We start from the raw sequence: 21,542 nt of genomic DNA on the forward strand, positions 1-21,542 counted from the left end.
ATGCATACAGTGCTGGACTATGAGATTTATCCAGTATCTTTTATTCTACATGAGAGAATCAAATCTTAGACCCATTGATGCAGGTAATGTTATATGCGTGTGTGTGTCTATGTCCTCTTTCATCTAGTTATTTATGTAGTTAATCTCAACTCCCTCCTTGATCATAAGTTTTCCTCAGCAGTGTGCAGTATTTCTTTTTCTTTTTTTTAAAGACTTTTTTTAAAAGAATGCTTGTGTGCCCTCTCTCGCTGTGTCTCTCTCTGTCAAATAAATAAATAAAATCTTAAAAAAAAAATAAAGACTTCATTTATTTGAGAGACAGAGAGCGAGCAAGCCCAAGGGGGGGGCAGGGGCAGAGGGAGAAGCAGACTCCACACTGAGCAGAGAGCCCAACGTGGGGCTCGATCCCAGGACCACAAGATCATGACCTGAGCCGAAGGCAGACACTTAATTGACTGAGCCACCCACATGCCCCACTGTGCAGTATTTCTAATAAAAATCATGTAATACAGGATCTACCTCAGTGAAAAAAGGCTACTTCCCTTACCAGGCGCCGTGTGGAAGAAAATGGCTAACGTGCTTTGTAAACACAGAGATCAATCAGACAGGATTTTATTCTAATGGCTCTGGGGCAGGCACCAGAGTTCCCTGAGTTACCCAGCTCCCGGGACACCGTCACATATTCTGCAGGAATGTCCCCACCCCCCAACATCACAACCTAGCGTTGTATGCCGTGGAGCACAACATACACCCTCCACTGATGGGCGAATGGACCTGCTCTGCCTGTAATGGAGCGTGGGGACCCAGAGGGCTAGCCGTGGTCTTCCTCTCTGACCACCATGGTATCACATGAGCTGAACCTCATTGAGGAGAAGCAGCAGGCACAGCCAGCTCATCCTCCGGTCCCACAAGGCTGCCACCTTCCTTTAGAAAACACAGCACAAATCAAAGTTAATTACGGTCCCTCAGTATATTGCTGTTGGTTGCTGATGGAGAATCCGGTAAAGAAGCTGTTACTCACAAGTAATTTTCACCCTCACCTAAATAATACTGAACTGGCATGGTTCCAAGACTAATATTTCTTTAAGTTTGTTGAGCTGAACAAAATTTTGAACAAATTAAGGAACAAATGTGACAGTCAAGGAAATAATAACAACCAAGTGCTCCTACATCACTTGCTTTTCCTGTTGCAGTTCCAATAAGAAAGAAAGGTTACAATATGTTTTATCTTCAAGGGGCCCAGGGATCCATCATCTCAAGCTTAGATTAAATGCTCAAAATAGTCATCTGACCAGCTATGCCTATAACTTATTTCTATTTGACTTTAGGTATCATCTAGGTTCAACAGCCCCAGTGGTTGGGCTGAACTATTTCACATCTTTACCTTTCCAAATCTCTATCAAACTGTTTAGTGTTTTGTTACATGTTGATTCACTTTACCCACGAGCCTTCCAAGGTCACCCTTGCCATGATCCATGCTGCCTACCAAACATCTCCCTGTGTGATCGCAAACACCAAAATGCCCCTTCTCCAAGTGCCACTTTACATCCTTCCAACGACCCCACACCATGCATTTCTGCTTGTTCACCTACCAGGTCCTCCGCTATCTTCCTTTCTCAGTCCACCATCTACCTCTGAAGACTCCACACTTGGCCAAGAGTCCATGGGAGGCCATTTCAGGACCTCAAGTGCTATAGTTTTGGGCCCTGCCGCTATTCCCCACCCCCCACACACACCATCTCGCCACTATAACCCCCCATCCTCGGTTTTCTCTTCTCAGTTCTCAAGCACTGACATTCCCAAAAAGACTGTTTTCACCAAAACGTTAGGTGGAAGGGGCCCACTCTTGTTGGTGATTCATATATTCTCATTCTCTCTCTCCCTCTCACTCATTCATCCCACTCGACGAGTATTATTGAATTCCCGCCCTGTGCCATCTATTTCTAGGTGCTTGAAAACATCAGTGCACAAGACTAATACCCCTGCCCCCACAGAGTTCACATGAATAAACATGTAAGTATGTTAGAAGTGGATAAACAATGTGGTGAGAAAAAAATAAAACATAAATGGGACCAGGAAGGCCAAAGGGGGTCAGGCAGTACGGCAGTCGGCGAGGATCTCACTAAGAAAGTAAGATTTGGCAAAAGGCTTTCAGGAGGCAGGAGACAGCTGGGTAAAGAATTCATTGGCACAGGAGAAAGCCTGAGCAAGGACCCTAAGGCAGGAGACGGCCTGGGGTGAAGGAGGAGCCCCATGGAGGCCAGGAAGACAGTCAGGGAGGTCATGGGTAGACAAGACCACAGCAGCCCTTGAGGCCATGATAAGGTCTTCACTGAAGGACTCTGAACACAAGAGTGATATCATCCAACCTCCCTTTTACACTTATTTTTAAATGCTCACTCTGGCTACTCTATTAGGATAAACTGGAAGGGGTCAAGAATAGGATCCAGAAGACTTGATAGGAGGCTCTTGCATTAACCACGGCATGAAAGGATGAGGGCTATGGCCATGGTTACAGCAGTGGAGGAACTAGCCAATGACTCTTACTGTCACCCCCTCTTCATCCTATCTCCTAGGTTTCCAAACCCTTCTTACCGCCCGCCTCCCCCACTGAGCTGTACCTCCCTGAGCCAGCCCGACACTAGCCCCCAGCCCAATCCACTCTAAATTTCTCAACAGCCAATTCTCTCCTTGCTCTTCAGAGATGGAACTCTCTCTCCTTCTTCCCCCAAAGACCCTCAATTCCATCCCCAAGATCCCCAAAGAGCCCTGTTTCTTTCTCTTTTTTTTTTAAAGATTTTATTTATGGGGCGCCTGGGTGGCTCAGCTGGTTAAGCATCTGCCTTCAGCTCAGGTCATGATTCCAGGGTCCTGGGCTCCCTGCTCAGTGGGGAGCTGGCTTCTCCCTCTCCCTCTGCTACTCCCCCTGCTTTTGCTCTCTCACTCTCTCTGTCAAATAAATGAATGAAATCTTAAAGAAAAAGAAAAGAAAAGAAAAAAAGATGTTATTTATTTATTTATTTATGAGAGAGAGCATGGGGAGAGAGGAGCAGAGGAGGAGGGAGACGGAAAGAATCTCAAGCTGACTCCCCACTGAGCGTGGAGCCTGATGCAGGGCTCCATCTCATGACCCTGAGATCGTGACCTGAGCTGAAACCAAGAGTTGGATGCTTAAGTGAGCCAACCAGGCAGCCCTGCAAAGAACCTTGTTTCAAACCACATCCCTCTAACCCTGACATCTTCCATGTCTTCCCCATTCCTGGACTTCCCTTCTTAGCTCATTCTCTCGTTTTCCCAATCCTGATAAAACCTCTTGTTCTTACTCTGAGCCATGACGATTCCCTCTCTCTGCTACCATGTAATACGAATCCCTGTATTCCCACCTGCTTACTTCATCAGCCCTGGCCAGAAACTATCTTCACCAGCAAAAATATCCTAGGTATCAACTCCCCCACCTCATCAGGAGGAGCACAAGACTGTCCGCCCTTTCTGCCTACCTTCTTCAAAGTCTTCTGTCTTTCAGAACCCTGCAGTCTCCTGGAGAAAGTCTCCTATTTTCTGTAAATGCTTCCCACCTCCCTCCTTCCTCAGTGAAGGTGCCTCCAAGATCCAGTTCCCACAGAGGCACCCCCATGCTCTTGGCCTCTGGGCCACTGACTCACATTGCTATGAGTGAGCCCAGATCAGTAACGCCACTCCTCTCTTAGACCGAACTTCTGCATTTCCAACCACTTAAAAATTCTTTGCACCTGGATGTCCCACTACCTCCAACTTAATAGAATTCCCATGGGACTCGATCTCTCTCATGATACTAGTCACATTCCCCTTCTTATTAGAAACATTAGGTTATTATCTCTTCTAAGTTTGGAGCAATTTGAAAGCAGGAGCCCTGTCTCATACTCTAAGCATCTCACGAAGCTGAGCCCTTTGCACAAGGAGTAGAACTATCAAATATAAGCTAAACAAATATACTCTTCAACTCGACTGATCAGTTCTGTCCAAAAAATAAGCTTTTAAGACATATATGATCATGAAAGTATGATCTGTTCTTGTTTTCTGTAAAAGTCATTACTTAAAACTAGAATTAAAATTCTCATCTCCTGAAGGTCTGGCCAATGTCAATTCAGAAATATTATTTATCCAGATCTTACTCAGGTAGGTTCAGTCCTGTTCATGAACTAATATCCCAGAAACCACAATGTTCACAGAAAGTTACACTGTTGGCCACTGAATTCCCTCTGATAAAAATTTCGAGGAATTTATCAAAAGAACATTTTTAAATAAAAAGTTCAAAACAAAGTACCAAGATTATTTTTTTGGCAGCATATAATAAAAAGTGAGGACAAAACAGTGTGGAAAGAATTTTTTCTTTTCAAAAGGACAGATGGGAAATGAGATCAGGGACTTCCAGGCCCTTTGTAAGTAGCAGGGCTTGGCTTCCTTTTCAGGTCAGTGGTTTGTAGATCATTATCAGTCTCATGTAAGTAGAAGAGGAAAAGAAACAGAGGAAAAATAAAAATCAGGATGTTATTTAAAGGGAAATGGATTAACCACATTTTTCTATACAATGCTGAGAACATTCTAGAATTCTCCTGTATCTAAACATTTCCAAAAATGAAAATTTCTAGGATTGCCCATTACTAGTAATCTTTCCTCGGTACACCTATCTTTTGTTTTAAAATTCTCTCGCGAGAGAATATGATGTTGATACTAAACCATGAAATATGCAGGAAGAGCACCAGAGAAATTACTCCTCACCCTGACTTTGAACAAATTTAAGGATGACAATAATTTCACATCCATGGAGCACAGAAATCCTGCAACCACATGCTCTTTTTTTTTTTTTCAATTGTGGTAAAATATCCGTAACATAAAATTTACCATTTAAACCATTTTTAAGTGTACAGTTCAGGAGCATTAAGAACACTCTCACTATGGCGCAGCCATCACCACCATCCACCCACAGAACTCTTTTCATCCTGCAAAACTGAAACTCTATACCTATGAAACAGTAACTCCTCACTCCCCCAGCCCCTGACCACCAACCATTCTACTTCCTGTCTCTATAAAAGGGACTATTCTAAGTACCTCTTGTAAGTGGAATCATACAAAATTTGTCCTTTCTGATTGTCGCATTTCCCTTAGCATAATATGCTCAAGGCTCACCCATGGGCCACATGGGTTCCACCTTTTGGCTGTTATGAATAATGCTGCCATGAACATGGGTGCACAAGTATCTCTAAGTCTCTGCTTTCAATTCCTTTAGGTACATCTCTGGAAGTGAAACACAAATTCTGTCCTTGTTAGTTCATACCACACGTCAAACACTGGTTTTTGTGAAATATAAATGGTATCTATAAATTGCCGCCAGCATCCTTTTTGAAATTACTACCTTTCCCACAGTCCATCACTTTACATAACTGCACACACTTTCGTAAGCTTGTAATAAGCCAGGATATAAGGAGCTCTCTAGCAAGCTGCAGATTCAGTGGAGTGATGGCAACAGTTAAGAACATCAAACCTCCGGGCGCCTGGGTGGCTCAGTCTGCCTTCAGCTCAGGTCATGATCCCAGGGTCCTGGAATCGAGCCCCACCTCGGGCTCCCTGCTCGGTGAGGAGTCTGCTTCTCCCTCTGCTCCTCTCCCTGCTCCTCTCTCTCTCTCTCTCAAATAAAGAAAAAAAAATATTTAAAAAACCACGAGCATCAGCCAGTAAAGGACTTCCACCTAAAGGAGAACAGTGGCTGGAAGTCAATGGCCAGACCCATGTGGGGTTCTACGTATCTGACAAGAAGGGGAGCAATCCTGGGCGTTATTTTTGGTTGTGCATAGATGTGTCATTTCTCCAGCAAAAGTCAACTTACATTTCTTGATCTAAAACATTCTAACAACAAAGAGAATAGGTAGATATGAGGTGGTTGGGAGGACAGAGATTCACACACACAGGGCCTGAGCCTTCACTGGGGTCACAGCACAGGTGGTGACACTGGACCACAAAAGGCGTAAGAAGCCGTTAGTGAAAAGCCCAAGAAAATGTACTTAGGTATAAATATATACAGTGTGAACAGTAAGTATTAAAGGGATTAAGATAATGGGGAAAAAAATCACTGTGGACTTGAACAACATCAGAGGACAAGGGATATGAAGTGGCCTCGGAAGGGTGAGAAGGTTCTAGAAGGAGGGAAGAGAAAAGAAGATATTGCTGGCAAGGAGAACCATGAAGCTAACGCAGAGACAGAAGAGAACAGACTCCAAAGCATGGGGCTGATTCTGAAAAAAGAAGTGCAGTCAGCTAGTGAGGGATAGATCAGCCACACACTCCTGCCCCTGGCCCTGGCAGATAAAACATCACTTCATAAACATTCTGAGAGCTGAGAACTGTCCTTTTGCCTTTTTAAAATCCACATTGACTCCATGTCTCTCAGGTTATTTTGTCTGTTAATTTTAAACACTATTCTCCCACCCTTCAGCAAATACATTTTACCAAAAAAACTTCTCTACATAAGACTCATGTTCAGAGAACACAGGTGTCCTTGAAAGCTCATCAATTATCAGGGCGCCTGGGTGGCATAGTGGGTTAAGCATCCAACTCTTGGTTTGGGCTCAGGTTGTGATCTCAGGGTTATGAGATTGAGCCATGCATCAGGCTCCACGCTTTGCAGGAGTCTGCTTCAGACCCCCTCTCCCTCTCCCTCCGCCCCTCCCAGCCCCCTTAAATAAATAAATAAATCTTAAAAAAAAAAAAATCTGGCCAGGATCAACGTATGTCCTACTCTAAAACTATACAAATGTTTCATCACTATCCATACTTATATTTTAGTAAATTATCACTCTGAATGCATTTGACAGAACTTTGCACGAAGTTCTATTAATAGTTAACTAATACTGTTTAACTGTAAGCATGGTATTGCAAATTAACCCCCAGCACGCATTTTGCTCACAATTTGACCCACTTCCTAACCATCTTGCTATTTTTTCCATATGAAATACTTTCCCCTGATCTAAGTGTTCCCTCTGCCTCTAATAAGAGGATAGTTCCTTATATTATTCTATTCTGCCTTAGAATAGAGGGACAGACAGAGGGAATCTGTGACAGTTCTCAGACATTTTGCTCATTCAGCTAGGCAGACAATTAAAATCACCACGACAATCTAACAAGAAAGCACAGGGTAAAAAGCCTTGCCTAGAAAATAGGAATCTCCAGGAAAACAAATAACAGCATCCAAATTTAAATGGAGCCCATGATAATTGCTGTGATGGGGATCAAAGCTGAAATTCAAGCTCCTTAATCTTTGGGAAAAACTTCCCGAAAACAGAAAATAACTTGCTTATTCAATCTTGGCCAGCAAAATGTCAGTGAGTTCTTTGCCTTTCCTAGAAAATTTGTGCCTGGTATCTCCAGGGAAATAGTAACAAGCAAAAGGGACAAAGGAGTTTTTCTGAGAGTTTCAATCATCTGGTTCTACAACTGCTTTAAACATCCAGGTTCCTGGTCCCTGGGGTAAAAGATGATACTAAATTAACTGTATCTTGTTTCTTTGGTTTGTTTGCATCTTAAATAATTTTATCTCAGGCTGCAAATACAACTTTGCATTCTAGGTTGCAAACACTGGGATAACTTTATTACTCATACCAAGAAGAATACATGTACTTCATGCTCAGAGAAACTTGAGATAACCTTTAGCTTCCTCGGAGCACACTACAGGAAACATGTGTCAATGTGAAGTCTAATTCATAATCATCTGATTTAACTTCTCATGCTAATAAACTTATTGCCAAAATCACAGGCGAAAGAAATCATTCTGAGGCTTCCATTTATGTTTTAGCTGAGTAGTCTATTCATGCAATGAGGTTTTCAAAGCATCCTATTTTGAGGAATGATCTGAAACCATTTATCAGTGGAAGGTACTTTGGCAGCAGCACTCACGGCCAATGCCACTTCTACGGCATTCCTTATTTTTCAGGAAAGAATTAAAGAGTAATCATTTTCTTCAGATGTATCCCTAACAAGTTAAAAAAAAAAAGTGAACATTTGTGAGAATTCCCACCTTTGTTGTAAACTGGTGGAAATTTGGTGTAAAAAAAAAAAAACTTCAAGGAATATAATTTAACAATTGTTATTAACATGGAAGTTTCTAAAGACAATGCAGTAGGCACAGAACTGTATGTGGTAGGTTATGTTTTGGGCAGTGGGATTAGAAAGAAAGTGGTGGGGGAAGCTTTTAACGTCAAGTATTTCAACAGTGCCTACTCTGCTTTGTTTTATAAGTATGTAATGCTTTTTGTTTTATTTTTTAATTTATTTTTGTTTATTTACTTTTGTTTTTAAGTAGGTTCCACACCCAGCGTGGAGCCCAACCCGGGGCTTGAAATCACGACCCTGAGAGATCAAGACCTGCGCTAGATCAACAGTCGGAAGCTCAACCGACTGCGCCACCCTGGTGCCCCTGTAGTACTTGTCAAATTAAACACCAAAGAATGAAGCTCAAAAATAAGGCAGCTCAATTTACAGAAAACAGGGCACTGGATGGTAACAGCACCGGGTAAAGAAGTTTCAAGGCAAAAACGAAGGAAGCACCATGATGAGGTAGGTCCCAGAGAGCAAGGGCAGTAACCAGAACCTCCAAACAAACCGAGGTGACTCCAGGCTGCCAGGCCTCTAACACCGTTCACGTCCCGCTCTCACTCCTCACTAGCCTCAAAGCTCTTGTGGGTCGCTTAGCCACGGGGCTCTCGCAACCTGGAAGACTTGAAGCAACAATCTGAGAGCAGCTCAAGCAGGAGCCGTGCCAGGTCCTCCGCCAGCAGCTGCTGAGATACAAGGAACAGCACCAGAGAGGTAGACATCAGGACATTCCTGGTTACCCCAAGCCCTTCTCTGTGAGCCCACACAGAGTCCAAGGGTTCTCTTGTGGTGGTTTCTGAAAGTGTAATCCTGAAAGGATGACAAAATCCTCCAGGGCTCCCCCAGCAAATCCCCTCCTTAGCACCAAGGCACTGGGCAAAAACCTTAAATCTCTCTTCAAACAAAGCTTGTAAGACACAGGAGGCACTTGTGTCCATTAAATCCGCCCAGAGTATAGCACTTTTATTAAAAATATAACACGCACTTGGGTGCCTGGGTGGCTCAGTCATGATCCTGGAGTCCTGGGATGGAGTCCCGCATCGGGCTCCCTGCTCAGCAGGGAGTCTGCTTCTCCCTCTGACCCTCCCCCCTCTCGTGCTCTATCTCATTCTCTCTCTCAAATAAATAAATAAATAAAATATTTTAGAAATATATGTATATAAGACGCACAAAAAATACTTATGTTCTACGTGTAATACATACATGTGTGTATTCATTTACATCCATTTGCCTGTATGCATATGCAAATATACATAACACATATTCATATCTGTGTGTATATATATGCAAAAATAATACCATTTTAAAAAAATCAACCATAAAGGAATGCATGGAAAAATATAATGATATAACTTTTCTCTCTTAAATAACATCTTCATCTTTTAAAAATCCTAAAATTAAATAACCACACAAATAAATCAGTAGATTAAAAAGTACTGTTGGTCGAGATCAACCACACATTTAAAAGTTATCTACCTGAAAGTCATCATAAGGGAAGAGCAACATCTCCCTTAAACAATCGTTCAGGATCTGTGTCTTCTTCTGGACGATGACATTTTCATAGTCGAGTGGTTCAATCAGCTTTGGCTTTGCCTAAAGGGTGAAAAAATAAGCAACTGAAACATTCTTATAGATAAATGCAATTCCTTGAGATTAAAGAACTTTACACTATCTGCTTTTGCATTTTCCAACTTTTCTGCAACGAGAGTATGTTAATTTTGCTATAAGGAAGACAGAAATGAGATAAAAGTTATTTTCAAAGGAACAGAAGACACTTCCTGGTATTCTGTCTATGTGTAGTCCTGCTTATTTAGTTATTAAAGCACAAAGAAGGCTATGAAGTCTGATGGAACGTCCCATCGTGTCCTGGGTCACCCCTGGCTAGGTCAGTCCCCATCCAAGCCTCAGGATCTGCCAGAACTGCCCTGCTTAGGGGTCCAGCCGTGGTCTGGTAGTGAGGGATGGACGCCAACAGTGGCAGCCTTCTTGGCCCAGGCTTAAAGCATCCACAGGGCTCACTATTTCATGTAAGACTCTACAGAACTCTTCTCAGAGTATCAAAATACCTCTGTCTCCTAAAATGTCTATATACTTATTATATAATACCTAAACATACAAAAATGTGAGCTCTGGCGGTGGGAGGATGGTATCACTCAAACCAGGGCTTGTTGAGTGAACCTCAGCAGATAGGGATGACCATCAGACCACCAGAATAAAGAGGCAATAAGCAAGTGGGAAAAGGAATGAGGGAATATGCCTTTTTTGACTATTTCCAAAGTTAGCCTTCGCAGTAAAAATCTCTTCTATCTATTGCCAGGCACTGCCATGGTGTTTGCTGATCACTTCCCACATGGAAGGCACTAACTGGGCTAGGTCAGGGAGAAAGACACCTATTCAACTATATCACAGTATGCCAAGTGATAAAACAGGCATGCACGCATGCACGCACGCACGCACACACACACACACACACGTTCTCAGAAGTAACTAAGTCCATATATCAATAATTCCTACAAGATTATTTTTTGAAACTATTAATAAAAATCATGATTACATAATCTCAACATGTTATGTCTATTAAAATGATAATAAATATATATGAAATATATTAAAGACATCTGGTACGTGGCATCACACTGGGAATTGTGGGTGAGGCTACTACATGTTCCCCAAATCTCTCCTTTCCTTCTAGGTACAGCGGGACTACACTTCCCAGCCTCCCCAGGGTTAGATGTGGCCCTGTGTCTTGTGGCCAAGGGCAGGTGAGGGTGGCCACGGCCAAGCCTGGACTGTAAAAGCTCTCTGCTAGAGGCTGAATGTTGCATCCTTCCAAAATTCGCACATTGAAATCTAATCCCCAATGTGATGGTTTTAGGAAGCGGGCCTTTGGGAGGCAATTAAGTCATGAAGGTAGAGGCCTTATGAATTGATTAGTAATCTTATTAAAGAGACCCCCGAGAACTCCCTTCTGCCATGTGAAGAAACAGTGAGGAGAAAGCCATCTATGAACCAAGAAGTGGGCTCTCTCCAGACACCAAGTTGGCTAGCGCCTTGATCTTAGACTTCTCAGCATTTAGAACTGTGAGAAATAAATATGTTGTTTAAGCCTCCCCTCCCCTTTATATTCTGTTCCAGCTGCCTTAAGTGACTGAGACAGCCTCCCTCCCTTCTCCCCCCTGCCAGCAACATGCACAGGATCCAGCACTAGACTCCGGAGGCTTGAGGAGAGGATAAAGCCCCAAGACAGGAGGCATCGAGATCCTGAACCTACCCAACAGAAGGCTGCCTCCTGAAAACAGGTGCTGAAATATCCGTGAGCAGGAACAAAAGCACCTACTGTGTTAACCACTGAGATTCTGGAGTTGTTTAAAGGGGTCGTCAGCTTACTCTACCTAACATAAATACAAACGCCCATGTTTAACTTCAATTACTTGATTTAAAAGTAGACTCTACAAAGACGTTTGGACATGCTAAGAAAAAAAATGCAGTGACCAAACAAGGGCACCGTTATTATAATTAAGCAAAATATACATTTATGGGCAGACATAAAAATATACACAAAAAATTAAAGCTATCATAATGGGAGTATAATTTCTTCCTACAAGATATTCAGAATGTTAAACTGTTTCTACATTCCAAAAAATGGTTCAAAAAAGAGAGAGATTTACACAAAGTATTTTTAAGGAAAGAATTGCCATAGAAAATAATAAAAATATTCTCCAAAATATTTTAATTCGACTTGAATGTGTTCCTTTATTTTAGTTTGTCACACTGTACATAGTGCTTTCATGCTTGTTGGCAGAATGGATAGATGTCATGATTAGTTAGGTTTTCCTTGGGAACCAGGACTATATTCCTAATAAAACCAGAAGATGCGCATAGCTTTATACAATGACAGGGTTCTGGATTCTGACAGCTACACTTATATTACAAAGAAGTCAGACAGAGAGATCCTGCAGGATGGGACAGACACTGCATTCTCCCCTGCTCCATACGGTGCCCAGCACACGAAGGCGACCTGGTAAGCTCCGAGAGGGTGGCCTGGTCCTCCACACCAGCCCTGGGCCCCTCCAAAGGTACCACTGGCTGTGTTCCCTTCCGACCCCTTCCAACAAGGGCCAGCAGTGCAGTCCCTTCAGGTCAGAAGGCAAGGGCAGTCTGCTTGTCCGAAAACTGTGCTACGGTGTCAGCCCTCATCAGAGAGGTTGCTGCACGGACCTGCTGGGAAAGGCTCTTTTCTTAGCCTATGATGTTTTGGAGTTTTCTGCCTTGCTCCTATGGCACAGCTCCCTCGATAGACTATTCTTGTATTCTTAGAGCAGGGGTTGGCAAACTTTTTCTGAAAAGAGCCCGAGAGTAAATACTTTAGGCTTTTGCCAGCTTTACTGTTTACTAAACTCTGACACTGTAGCACAAAAGTGGCCACTGACAATAAACAAACAAATGGGCGGAGTGGTGTTAAAATTTTACACAAACGCAACAGCCAGATTTGGCCCAAGAGTCATTTGCCGATTTACGCTGTAGAGTTACCTTTGCCCCTTAGTAGTTAATCCCCTTTCACGAGTTTAATAATTCTTTACATTAATTTTCTATTTCCAATTAATTGATATGTTTCCTGTCACTGGGCTGATACACACAACATGTTTACATGTTCTTAAATGTATTTCTTGATTATTTCTCACCAATTGGACTAAACCTAGATTGTTTAAAAGGTTTAATAAACGAAAACTCTAAAAACACTCACAGAAAGGGTGAGAATGGAGATTGGTGAGGGAACAGGAAAAGAGACAAGGAGGAGGTGGGGGAGGAAGAGACAAAAGGGGCTGACACCCAGGGGTGAGGCAGGCAGGAGCAACAGAAGTGGAGGAAACACACGTGGAAGATAAAGACAGAAGCAGCTACAGGGCGCCTGGGTGGCTCAGATGAGTAAGCGTCTGCCTTCTGCTCGGGTCATGATCCCAGGGTCCTGGGATCGAGTTCCGCATCGGGCTCCCTGCTCCTTGGGAGTCTGCTTCTCCCTCTGCCTCTCTCTCTCTCTCTCTCTCTCTCTGTCTGTCCCTCGTGAATAAATAAATAAAAAATCTTAAAAAAAAAAAAGAAGAAGAAGCTATAAACAGAAAGGACAGTGGGTCCGTGGGAAGTCACACCTCTGGGTCTACTCAACTGGGGGTTAAGGGCATAACTGCCTATTTTCTACTCTCCTTTGAAAGGATGATTCACTGGTTACAGCTGTTCACTGTTCTTCAGCTTCACTAAGCATTTCCAAGTGGTCACATGAGCGGGGAGAGAGCCCACGAGGGTAGGGAACTGACCAGCCTACAGCGATGACAGGAACGTCACACTAACAGCAAAATGAAATTAGTGAATTACCAGACTGCCAGTACCCCACCCCCAGTTTAGTAGAAAGAGGCTTAGCGTAGATCTGGCACATGGCCTTGGTTTTAAAGCCATCAACACACTTAAGTTTAATCCTTCCTGGGGTGACACAGCTACAAGAGTCAAGTTCTTGATTTTCTAGGGTCAGAAGCAAGATTCTGGGCCCAGAATTACCCAAATCAACCAATGGTCATGGATGGAGCTGCTCCTAGGCCATCGGAACCACCATGTTTTGAAAACCTGAGAATTCACTGGTTTGTATTTTAAATATTCAAAGATGCTGTGTTTCCCTAAGCATCATGGGAGCTTGGTCAGCTCCTGAGTCTGTGACATTCAGAACTTGCACAGGGCGTGATTATTATGCTTTTATAGTAAGTGAAAACTGTAACTCAATCTACAGATACAACTTCCTTAGCTTTTGTCCTCATTTGGAGGTTAAATGTCCGTATCTATGAACATTCGTTTCTCAGGTTATTGTGAAATCTGACAGGGAGAGGACCATGGTAATTTCAGTTTATAAAAGTCTACAAGAGTGGTTCTCAAAGTGGGGTCCTGGTAACAAGCAGCAGCATCACCTGAGAAGTTGATACAAAAGTAAACTGAATCAGAAACTCTACAGGTAGGACCAGGTATCTGCGCTTGCACAAGCTCCCCAGGGATTTCAATGTCCCAGGAACTGGGCTGGAATTTGTAAATTCAGAGAGGGACAAGGAACATGCCCAGTGCTGAGCTTCTTAACCTCTCTGGGGTTATAGACCCATCTATGAACCTAGGCCCACTCAACCCAAAAGTGTGTATACATATTCCTTTCTAAAATTCTATACACAGTTCTGGGGGAGGGCTGTCACTCCTTGGAGACTAGCCATGGAACTGAGCTGAGGACCTTCTGGACAGTGGAAGAGGGTGGCTCGGAAACATTTAATTCAATATAGCGAAAGGTGCTGGTGGAAGTTAAATGCAGAGCTAAAGGAGGAGGCTGAGCCAAGTGCCACCCATGGGCTGGGACATTTCCTCACCTCACCACGGAAGTGATGCCTCAAGGTGCTGAAGGAAGAGTGGGAACTCTTCAAGTGCGCAAAGTTCTGAACTCCTTAACCAACATGCAGCCCTCCTATGGAGGCAGCTGTGTCTCTAACCCCAGCACCAGGACAGAAGCAATGTGGCTCCGCTTCTGACACAAGCCTGCTCCTGTCACTCGCTCACACCTCTGCACCTGTCACAAGCCTACATCCCTGCAGGCTGACGACAAATGTCCTATTTTAGCAGAATCCTTCCTCTAAAAAACAAATCTCCCACAGGTAAATATGCCAAGGGAGTGAAAGCAGAGTTGCTCTAGCCCCAGGACACGGTACTTAGCCCTATATCAGCGGCGCACCTCCCTCAACCCATTAGAGATAGTCTTTCCCTTCTCTGACAGGGACACACACACACACACACACCCCCACCCACCCGCTTAGCAGTAGTCCTAGAGTGCAGTTCATTCAGCCATGGGTTGAAACGACCTGTGAACAGCTTAGTTCCTTGACTATTAGTGCCTTGGGACAGGGCTGGGTCTCCTTCTCTCTGCCCACCCCACCCCACCCCCAGCATCTAGCCCACAGCCCAGAGACACAGTGACTGTGCACAAAGCTCGGTGTCCATCACTTGCATCGACCCCTGCCCAAGCCCCGTGTCTCTGTAGAGTTCAGTTGCTGCTTGGCATCTTGGCTTCTTAGGAAGATCCGAAGTGACCATGGCCACTGTGTCAGTCCACCCAATGTCATGACTCATGTCACATGAAGCATCAGGGGCCATGTTGCAATACAGGTATATCTCAAGGGGTTTGGCCCCAGGACTACTTGGGGGATATTTGAAGTTAATTATTGCACAATCTGAGAATGCCCCAAAATTATTCAGCTCATATATGAAAGAAACCTAACAGAGGTCTTTTTCAGTCCTAAAAATTTATGTGATGCTACCAAACATTATAAAACTAGAGGACACTTTCCTAAACTATGATTAATAAAATACAGATGTTGACTAATGCTACAGGAAAGATGAAATGATCTATCCTTGCATTACAGAGTCATCACATCAAGCCATGATCATATGAAGAGGTAATAATAGTATGAAACCAAAAAATGTAGGGAAGAAAGTATTACTGAGGTATACCAAGAGATTTATTGTAAAATGTTGTATTAAATATTGTAAAATTATAAAAATGTTGTTCTCCTGTATTTCTGATGTTTACGGTTTGAGTTAGCTTTTTTAAAATTTGTAATTTGTTGTGATTTCTTTTCAAATTCTAAATAAAGTATTAACTTCCATGCCTCCTTTTGTATTTATAGTTTTGAATTACCTTTTTAGACAAGGCCCCCCACCTTCTAAGCTTCATCACTCACAAAACCTGGATCTGCTCTGGTGGGGCCAGAGATAGCCCACAGGTGTGGATCAAATCGAAGGCAGTACAGCACGGTATTAAGAAAGCTGAGCTGCACAGTTGTACGGGGCTGTTACCAGGCTCCGCGGAGTGCATGCAAGTAAAATGCCTGATAGAGCCTGGAAAACGGTAAGCACATGATAACTACAGCTGTTGTATTACTATTTCAAGCATTATTATTATTAAATGTGTTGCTTGCATGACAGTGATTTTTTTTTTTTTTGGTGAGGGAGGGGAGTGATGACTGTTACACATACATTCAATTTTACCAATCTGTTTACAAAAACTTTCCTGTACCCTCCAAGAACATATAAAATAAAACAGACAACAATGGTAGGGGCATGCACAAAGAAGGGAACACAAAAGGCCAAACAGAGGAAACTGTATACTAACAGAGATGACACTGGAATTCAGGGACTGAGCCCAAAATAAATATAAATAGATGCTTACATTAAAAACTGAAGAGAGTATTGATGAAGTCTGTGTCAGGCAGGACAGAGAAGAACAACAGTTGGGGGGTCAGGGTGTATACAGAAGCACTTTAGACCCACTCCCCTAGGGCACGGCCAGGAGAGCAGCAGGACTGAAGATTCCAGAGGAGGCGAGAGTGAGCCCCATGCTGCGCTGCTCACAGCTGGTTATGTGGGGTGAGAGTGGAGGCAGACTCTACTGGAGAGGTTGGGAGGCCCAGCGCCCACAGACATTTTCATAACAATGAATCAAAACCTTGGCTTCCTGGCCAGAGATCCACAGGCAAGGCCTGAAGCCAGGCCCATGTGATCAGGACAGCGGGAAGAAGGAGGTGCATCTTAAGGAACAACATGGGTACAGGTGAGCCCCTGATATCACGGCCCCACCAGTCCCCATCCACTGGTCAAAGCAGGGGCAGCATGGTGAACCCCGGTGACCCTGTGGCTGTCACAGGTGCCAAGAGGCATGATCCACAGTGCCCTCCCCACTAACCTCCCTTTGAGGTTCTCCGACCTCACTCCTTCCTCCACCACTTGTTGCTGTGGGTCTGGCTGCCCAACATCCATGCAGATTGAAATTCCAGATCCACAGGCAAAGAGAAGCTAGGGAATCCTGCCTGTGCCAGGAAAATGAGATTCCTCTGGAATCCAGCATAGCTGGAGAGCAGAGGCCCACAAATGAGCTCAATTCTGGCCAGTCACGTATGAAGCTTCAAAAACCACGGGAAGAGCTCAGCAGAAAGGCTTACTGATGTCACTGCTTTTCTCTCTGACAGGATAGCTTCCTGTGAACTTTCTAGTCATTTCTGGACTTTGTGTCTCTCGTAATTAAATGTTAACACAAGCTCAAATCCTGAATACCACTTCTTGAAATAGCAAACTGAGGAAACAGCAACTCTTGGAGCATTCTATTTTAAGAAACGAGAAATTTATTGTTTCTGCTTATAAAGAATTTAAAACTTCCTTGATTTTTCTGCATGACTATAAAAGCTACTTGATCGGCCGAGATAAAAATTCCTCATGGAACTTAGTCCATTTTCAAAATGGTGTACTTCTTGAAGTTGCCAACAGGACCCCAGCACCGTCGCTGGGGGAGGGGACAATGCAGCTTGCAACAAGAAGGAAGGGTCCTCTGAAGCCAGAGGTTAATCAGGGTGGCCCAATGAGCCTTCCTGTTGCTCCTGTCTTATACATGGCTCTCACTACATACTCCCACCCGGAATTTAAGCGGTTAAATCTGAAGGGAGAATCCTCATTTTCCTATATTTAGGGTGGGCACAGGAAATTAGCAGCTGCATCCCTTCCTCGCATGCAAATGTCATTAGCAGCTATGTGTTCCTTCTCTCCGAAGACTTCTACTGAGCCTGTTCATATGCACTGTGATGCCAAGATAACAAGGACACAGCCCCCACTCTAGCCAACTCACAGTCCAGAGGGGAGACAGACAGATGTGTGAACGGTAACAGCAGAATGACTGACAGCGGTGGGAACCTAGGAGTGGCATCTGTCCCCGCCTAGAATGAACCTGCTTCCACCCCCCCACCCCACCCCACCCCCGCCCAGTAAGATTACAAGCTCCACAGAAGCAAAGATTTCCATTTTATTTACTGCTCCCTCAGCATCTAGAACAAGGCTTGGCATAGTGTAGGCATCCGATGAATACATGTTGGATGAGGGATGAAACCTGACAATGTGGGGTACTGCAGAGCCAAGTCTAAGAGAGGAACGAGTCAGCCAGGATTCAGGGTGGACTGGGGATTCCTTGCAGAGAAAATGGAGACACCAAAGAACATGTTCCTGGATGGGAACCAGATTTTGTGGGGCTGACATTTGCATATCTGGAAGGGGAAGGGGTTAAAAAAAAATACAAAATTTTGACTATAAAGTTAAAGTTGCTGGAGGCCCTCCCAGGGCCCTGGAAGGAATCCTGAAACTAAAGAAAGAATCCTTAGCTTCTGGATAAATTCTCCTCTCAGCACCGTGAGTTCCGGAAGCAGCGAACAGTTCAGGATAGCTGGGGCAGAGCTGCGTAAAGGAGATGGGGTGCCAGCAGGCCAAGGGCTCAGTCTCTAGGGGTGCTACAGCATCTCTGGAAATCCAGCGTGAGAGAGAAAACAACATTTATGAGAACCCCTTTCTGAAAGGGTACTCTATGTGGCTGCCAAGAACACGTGAATAAGCTACCCGAGGTGAGCACTGGGGCTCTGGAATGGACATGCTGGAGAAACAAAGAATGCTCAACTGTAGGACCCTGCTTTCTCTGGACTGGTGGGCCACGCTGGAGTTGGGAGAGGAACGGCTCAACAGTCCCTGCCCCATCTCTGCCCTAGGCAACCCTCAGTCTCTCATAATGAATCACTGAGCACTACAACAAAAATAATGATGTACTATACAGTGGCTAACTGAATAGAATAAATAAATAAATAAATAAATAAATAAATAAATAGGGAAAAAGTAAAAAATAAAATAGTAAACAACTGGGGCGCTGGAGTGGCTCGGTTGGTTGAATGTCTGACTCTTGAACTCAGCTTAGGTCTTGACCTTGGGGCTGTGAGTTCAAGCCCCGAGTTGGGCTCCGTGCTGGGCACAGAGCCTACAAACAAACAAACAAACAATACATAAATAAACAGTAAGCGATTTGAATGGCCTCTGTTTGAGGAGGTACGAGGAGGTACCAATGACTGGCTGGCCTGGGGAGCCCGCGCGTTTCTGAGCCACCCCTGGACTACAGCCTGCACTGGAAGAGGAGGCTAGAGTGGCACGTGTGCCCCACTGTGACAGCCCTGAGGAAGCAAAGTGGTGCAGGAAGAAGGGGGCTGAGCAGTACAGAACTAGGTCCCGTGCCATTCTCACCCTGGAAAGCAACCTCCCACTGCCTCGTCATAGACGTGCTCTTCCTCCCTCGACCCAGGACATTAAAACTTAGGAGATCAAAACATGATCACATCCCCTTCGGTAGTACATGTTCTTCTCCAGAGGGTTCATCAGTGTGTGCCGGAACAATGGCCTCAGCAGCTGTTGAGAAGCATGCTTGTTTAAAAGGAGCAGGAGGTCCGGTAACATTAGAACTACGATTTGCAAACATCGGAAGCTGAGATTATCTGGTCTAGCCCTCTCGTTTTTACAGATAGGAAAACCCAGGACCGTGGGAGTTACATGACTGTCCCCAGGCCTGGGGGGTGTTGCCAGCAAGCCTGGGCCTGGTTCCTAGGTCTCCCGACCCCTGCTCTATGCTCTTCCCCTCGGCCTCTCCATTTTGATTTTTGCACTTTCAATAACAGTGTGCACAAGCAGGCGATACAAAAAACTGGAGGAAAAGAGGACCTTATCTAACCTTGGACTGTGAAGCAAGCTCAAACCTGAGCATTCCCATATGGTTAATTAACTGGCGAATGTTTAGAAGAATGCATAGCGGACACCAAAGTCTCAGACATCTAAATAGATTTCTCACACTGAAGTGTGGTGCTATCCTCAGAGCAGGCTAAAAGAATGACACACTTGTGAATACAGTTCTTTATATTATAAACACTGATAAGATGTTGAATTCCCTTTTTATACAGCACTAAAAAAAGCACTCAAATGAGAGGACTTCTCACTAAATGAAGATTTTATTTAATTAGGCATGTCAGCATTAGCAAAACTTGGACACTCAACATCAGTTTGATGGAAGGAAAAGAGTCTGGGTTTTGTATTTGTCAGTTTTATAAATAACTGTGGTTTTCCAAAAATTATTATCCCATTACTAAAATAAACAGAATTAAAGACTGTGAAAACTGTCAAATCAATAACATCTAGAAAATGGTATAAGAGACATGAAAACGATGCAAACTGAGGTAAAAAAGATAATACTAATTAATGAAAACCCCGTCCTTGCAAAGATCTGAAGTTCTTCTCCCTTGACATGGGGCGTGGGATAAGAGAGGCAAAGGAGGGTATACCAGAGGAGAGAGAGAGAGAGAGAGAGAGAACAGACCGAGAGCCTGGGGGGCAGGCTCAGCATGTGCCTCTCACACATCCATCCCAGCTTCCAATTCTGCCTGCCATTTTTGCACAAGTATAAAGCAATAATGAAAGCAAAAAAGAAAAAGATGCACCATGGTAACTGTATAAATAATTCTATCTTAAATCTGTACTGTTGTTGGCTGATCCTTTTCCAGCCAACAATTTTTCTTTCCAGAATTTCTCTTGAAAGTCTTAATTCTTCCTATGTCAGTAAAAGCTATTTTTGGAACTCTGAAATGAAGAGGTCGAGTAATTAAGCTAAAAGGCTCTAAAAGGCCCAATATATTCAGATTTCAAAACAGCTTTAAGCTACTTATTTGAAGATGGAAGCAGGGCATGGGAGCAGGGGAGGGAATATTCATAACACATATTTGGTTCTCATAAGAGTTTCTGCATACCTCATCACCAGAAAGGCTGTTCGGGGACCAGCTAAAGGCAGCTGTGAGGAGTTAGGATTAAAATCCTGGTCCCAAAAACATTTACCATTGTGGAGGCAGTGACAGGCAGATGCGAGTTCATTATACCAGTCCAAGGGTTCTCAAGGTGCAGTCGTTAGAAATGCAAATTCATCCCAGACCTCCAGAATCAGATATTTTGGGGGTGGAGCCTAGCAATCTGGGTTTTTAACAAAGCCAGGTGATTCTGATACTCAACCAAGTTTGAGAAACCCTCTACTAGTTTACTTTTGTGTATGTTTGAGAATTTCATATTTAAAAAGTATTTTCAGGAAATCCTAGCTCCAACTGCTTATTGGCTCTGTGGCCTTGGGGCAAGTTACTAAATCCCCATATCTACATCAGAAAATGGGAAAAGTAACAAGTTCTCTATCATCATCACACGGTTATTGAAAAGTTTCGACATACGGTGCCTGTTCAGAGCAGGAATGAAATGGTGGTCATGGGGATCATACAAAGTTGTGTCATTTGGACACAAGAAAACTTTAGTGCCTACAACACACACATGCCTTTGCTGGATCAGACACACATTATCTCACGAAACCTCCCCCCAAATCTGTTTAAGTATCATCAGCCTTTCACAGATGAGGAAACTGAAGCTCAGAGGGGCTACATAAATTAGTGAAGGTCACACAGATGGTGACCACTGGATTTCCTGGCTCCAAGCCCAGGACCCTTCCTATAACCCACCTGCAA

At 43.8% G+C, this 21,542-nt stretch overlaps 1 protein-coding gene across 6 annotated transcripts in view; it reads right to left on the minus strand.

Annotated features, from left to right (window-relative positions):
- The window catches only part of DOCK9 (dedicator of cytokinesis 9), a 283,314-nt gene that overhangs the window by 150,919 nt on the left and 110,853 nt on the right, over nt 1-21,542 (minus strand). For all 6 annotated transcript variants that reach the window (XM_028112025.2, XM_028112023.2, XM_028112024.2 and 3 more), the window contains exon 2: nt 9,601-9,717. In XM_028112025.2, the coding sequence (XP_027967826.1) occupies nt 9,601-9,717 (117 nt within the window). The remainder of the gene's footprint in view (nt 1-9,600; nt 9,718-21,542) is intronic.

Source organism: Eumetopias jubatus, unplaced genomic scaffold (genome assembly GCF_037043125.1).
Source record: "Eumetopias jubatus isolate StellerSeaLion01/CBP00866 unplaced genomic scaffold, mEumJub1_p1.0 scaffold_3, whole genome shotgun sequence".
NCBI classification, from domain to species: domain Eukaryota; kingdom Metazoa; phylum Chordata; class Mammalia; order Carnivora; family Otariidae; genus Eumetopias; species Eumetopias jubatus.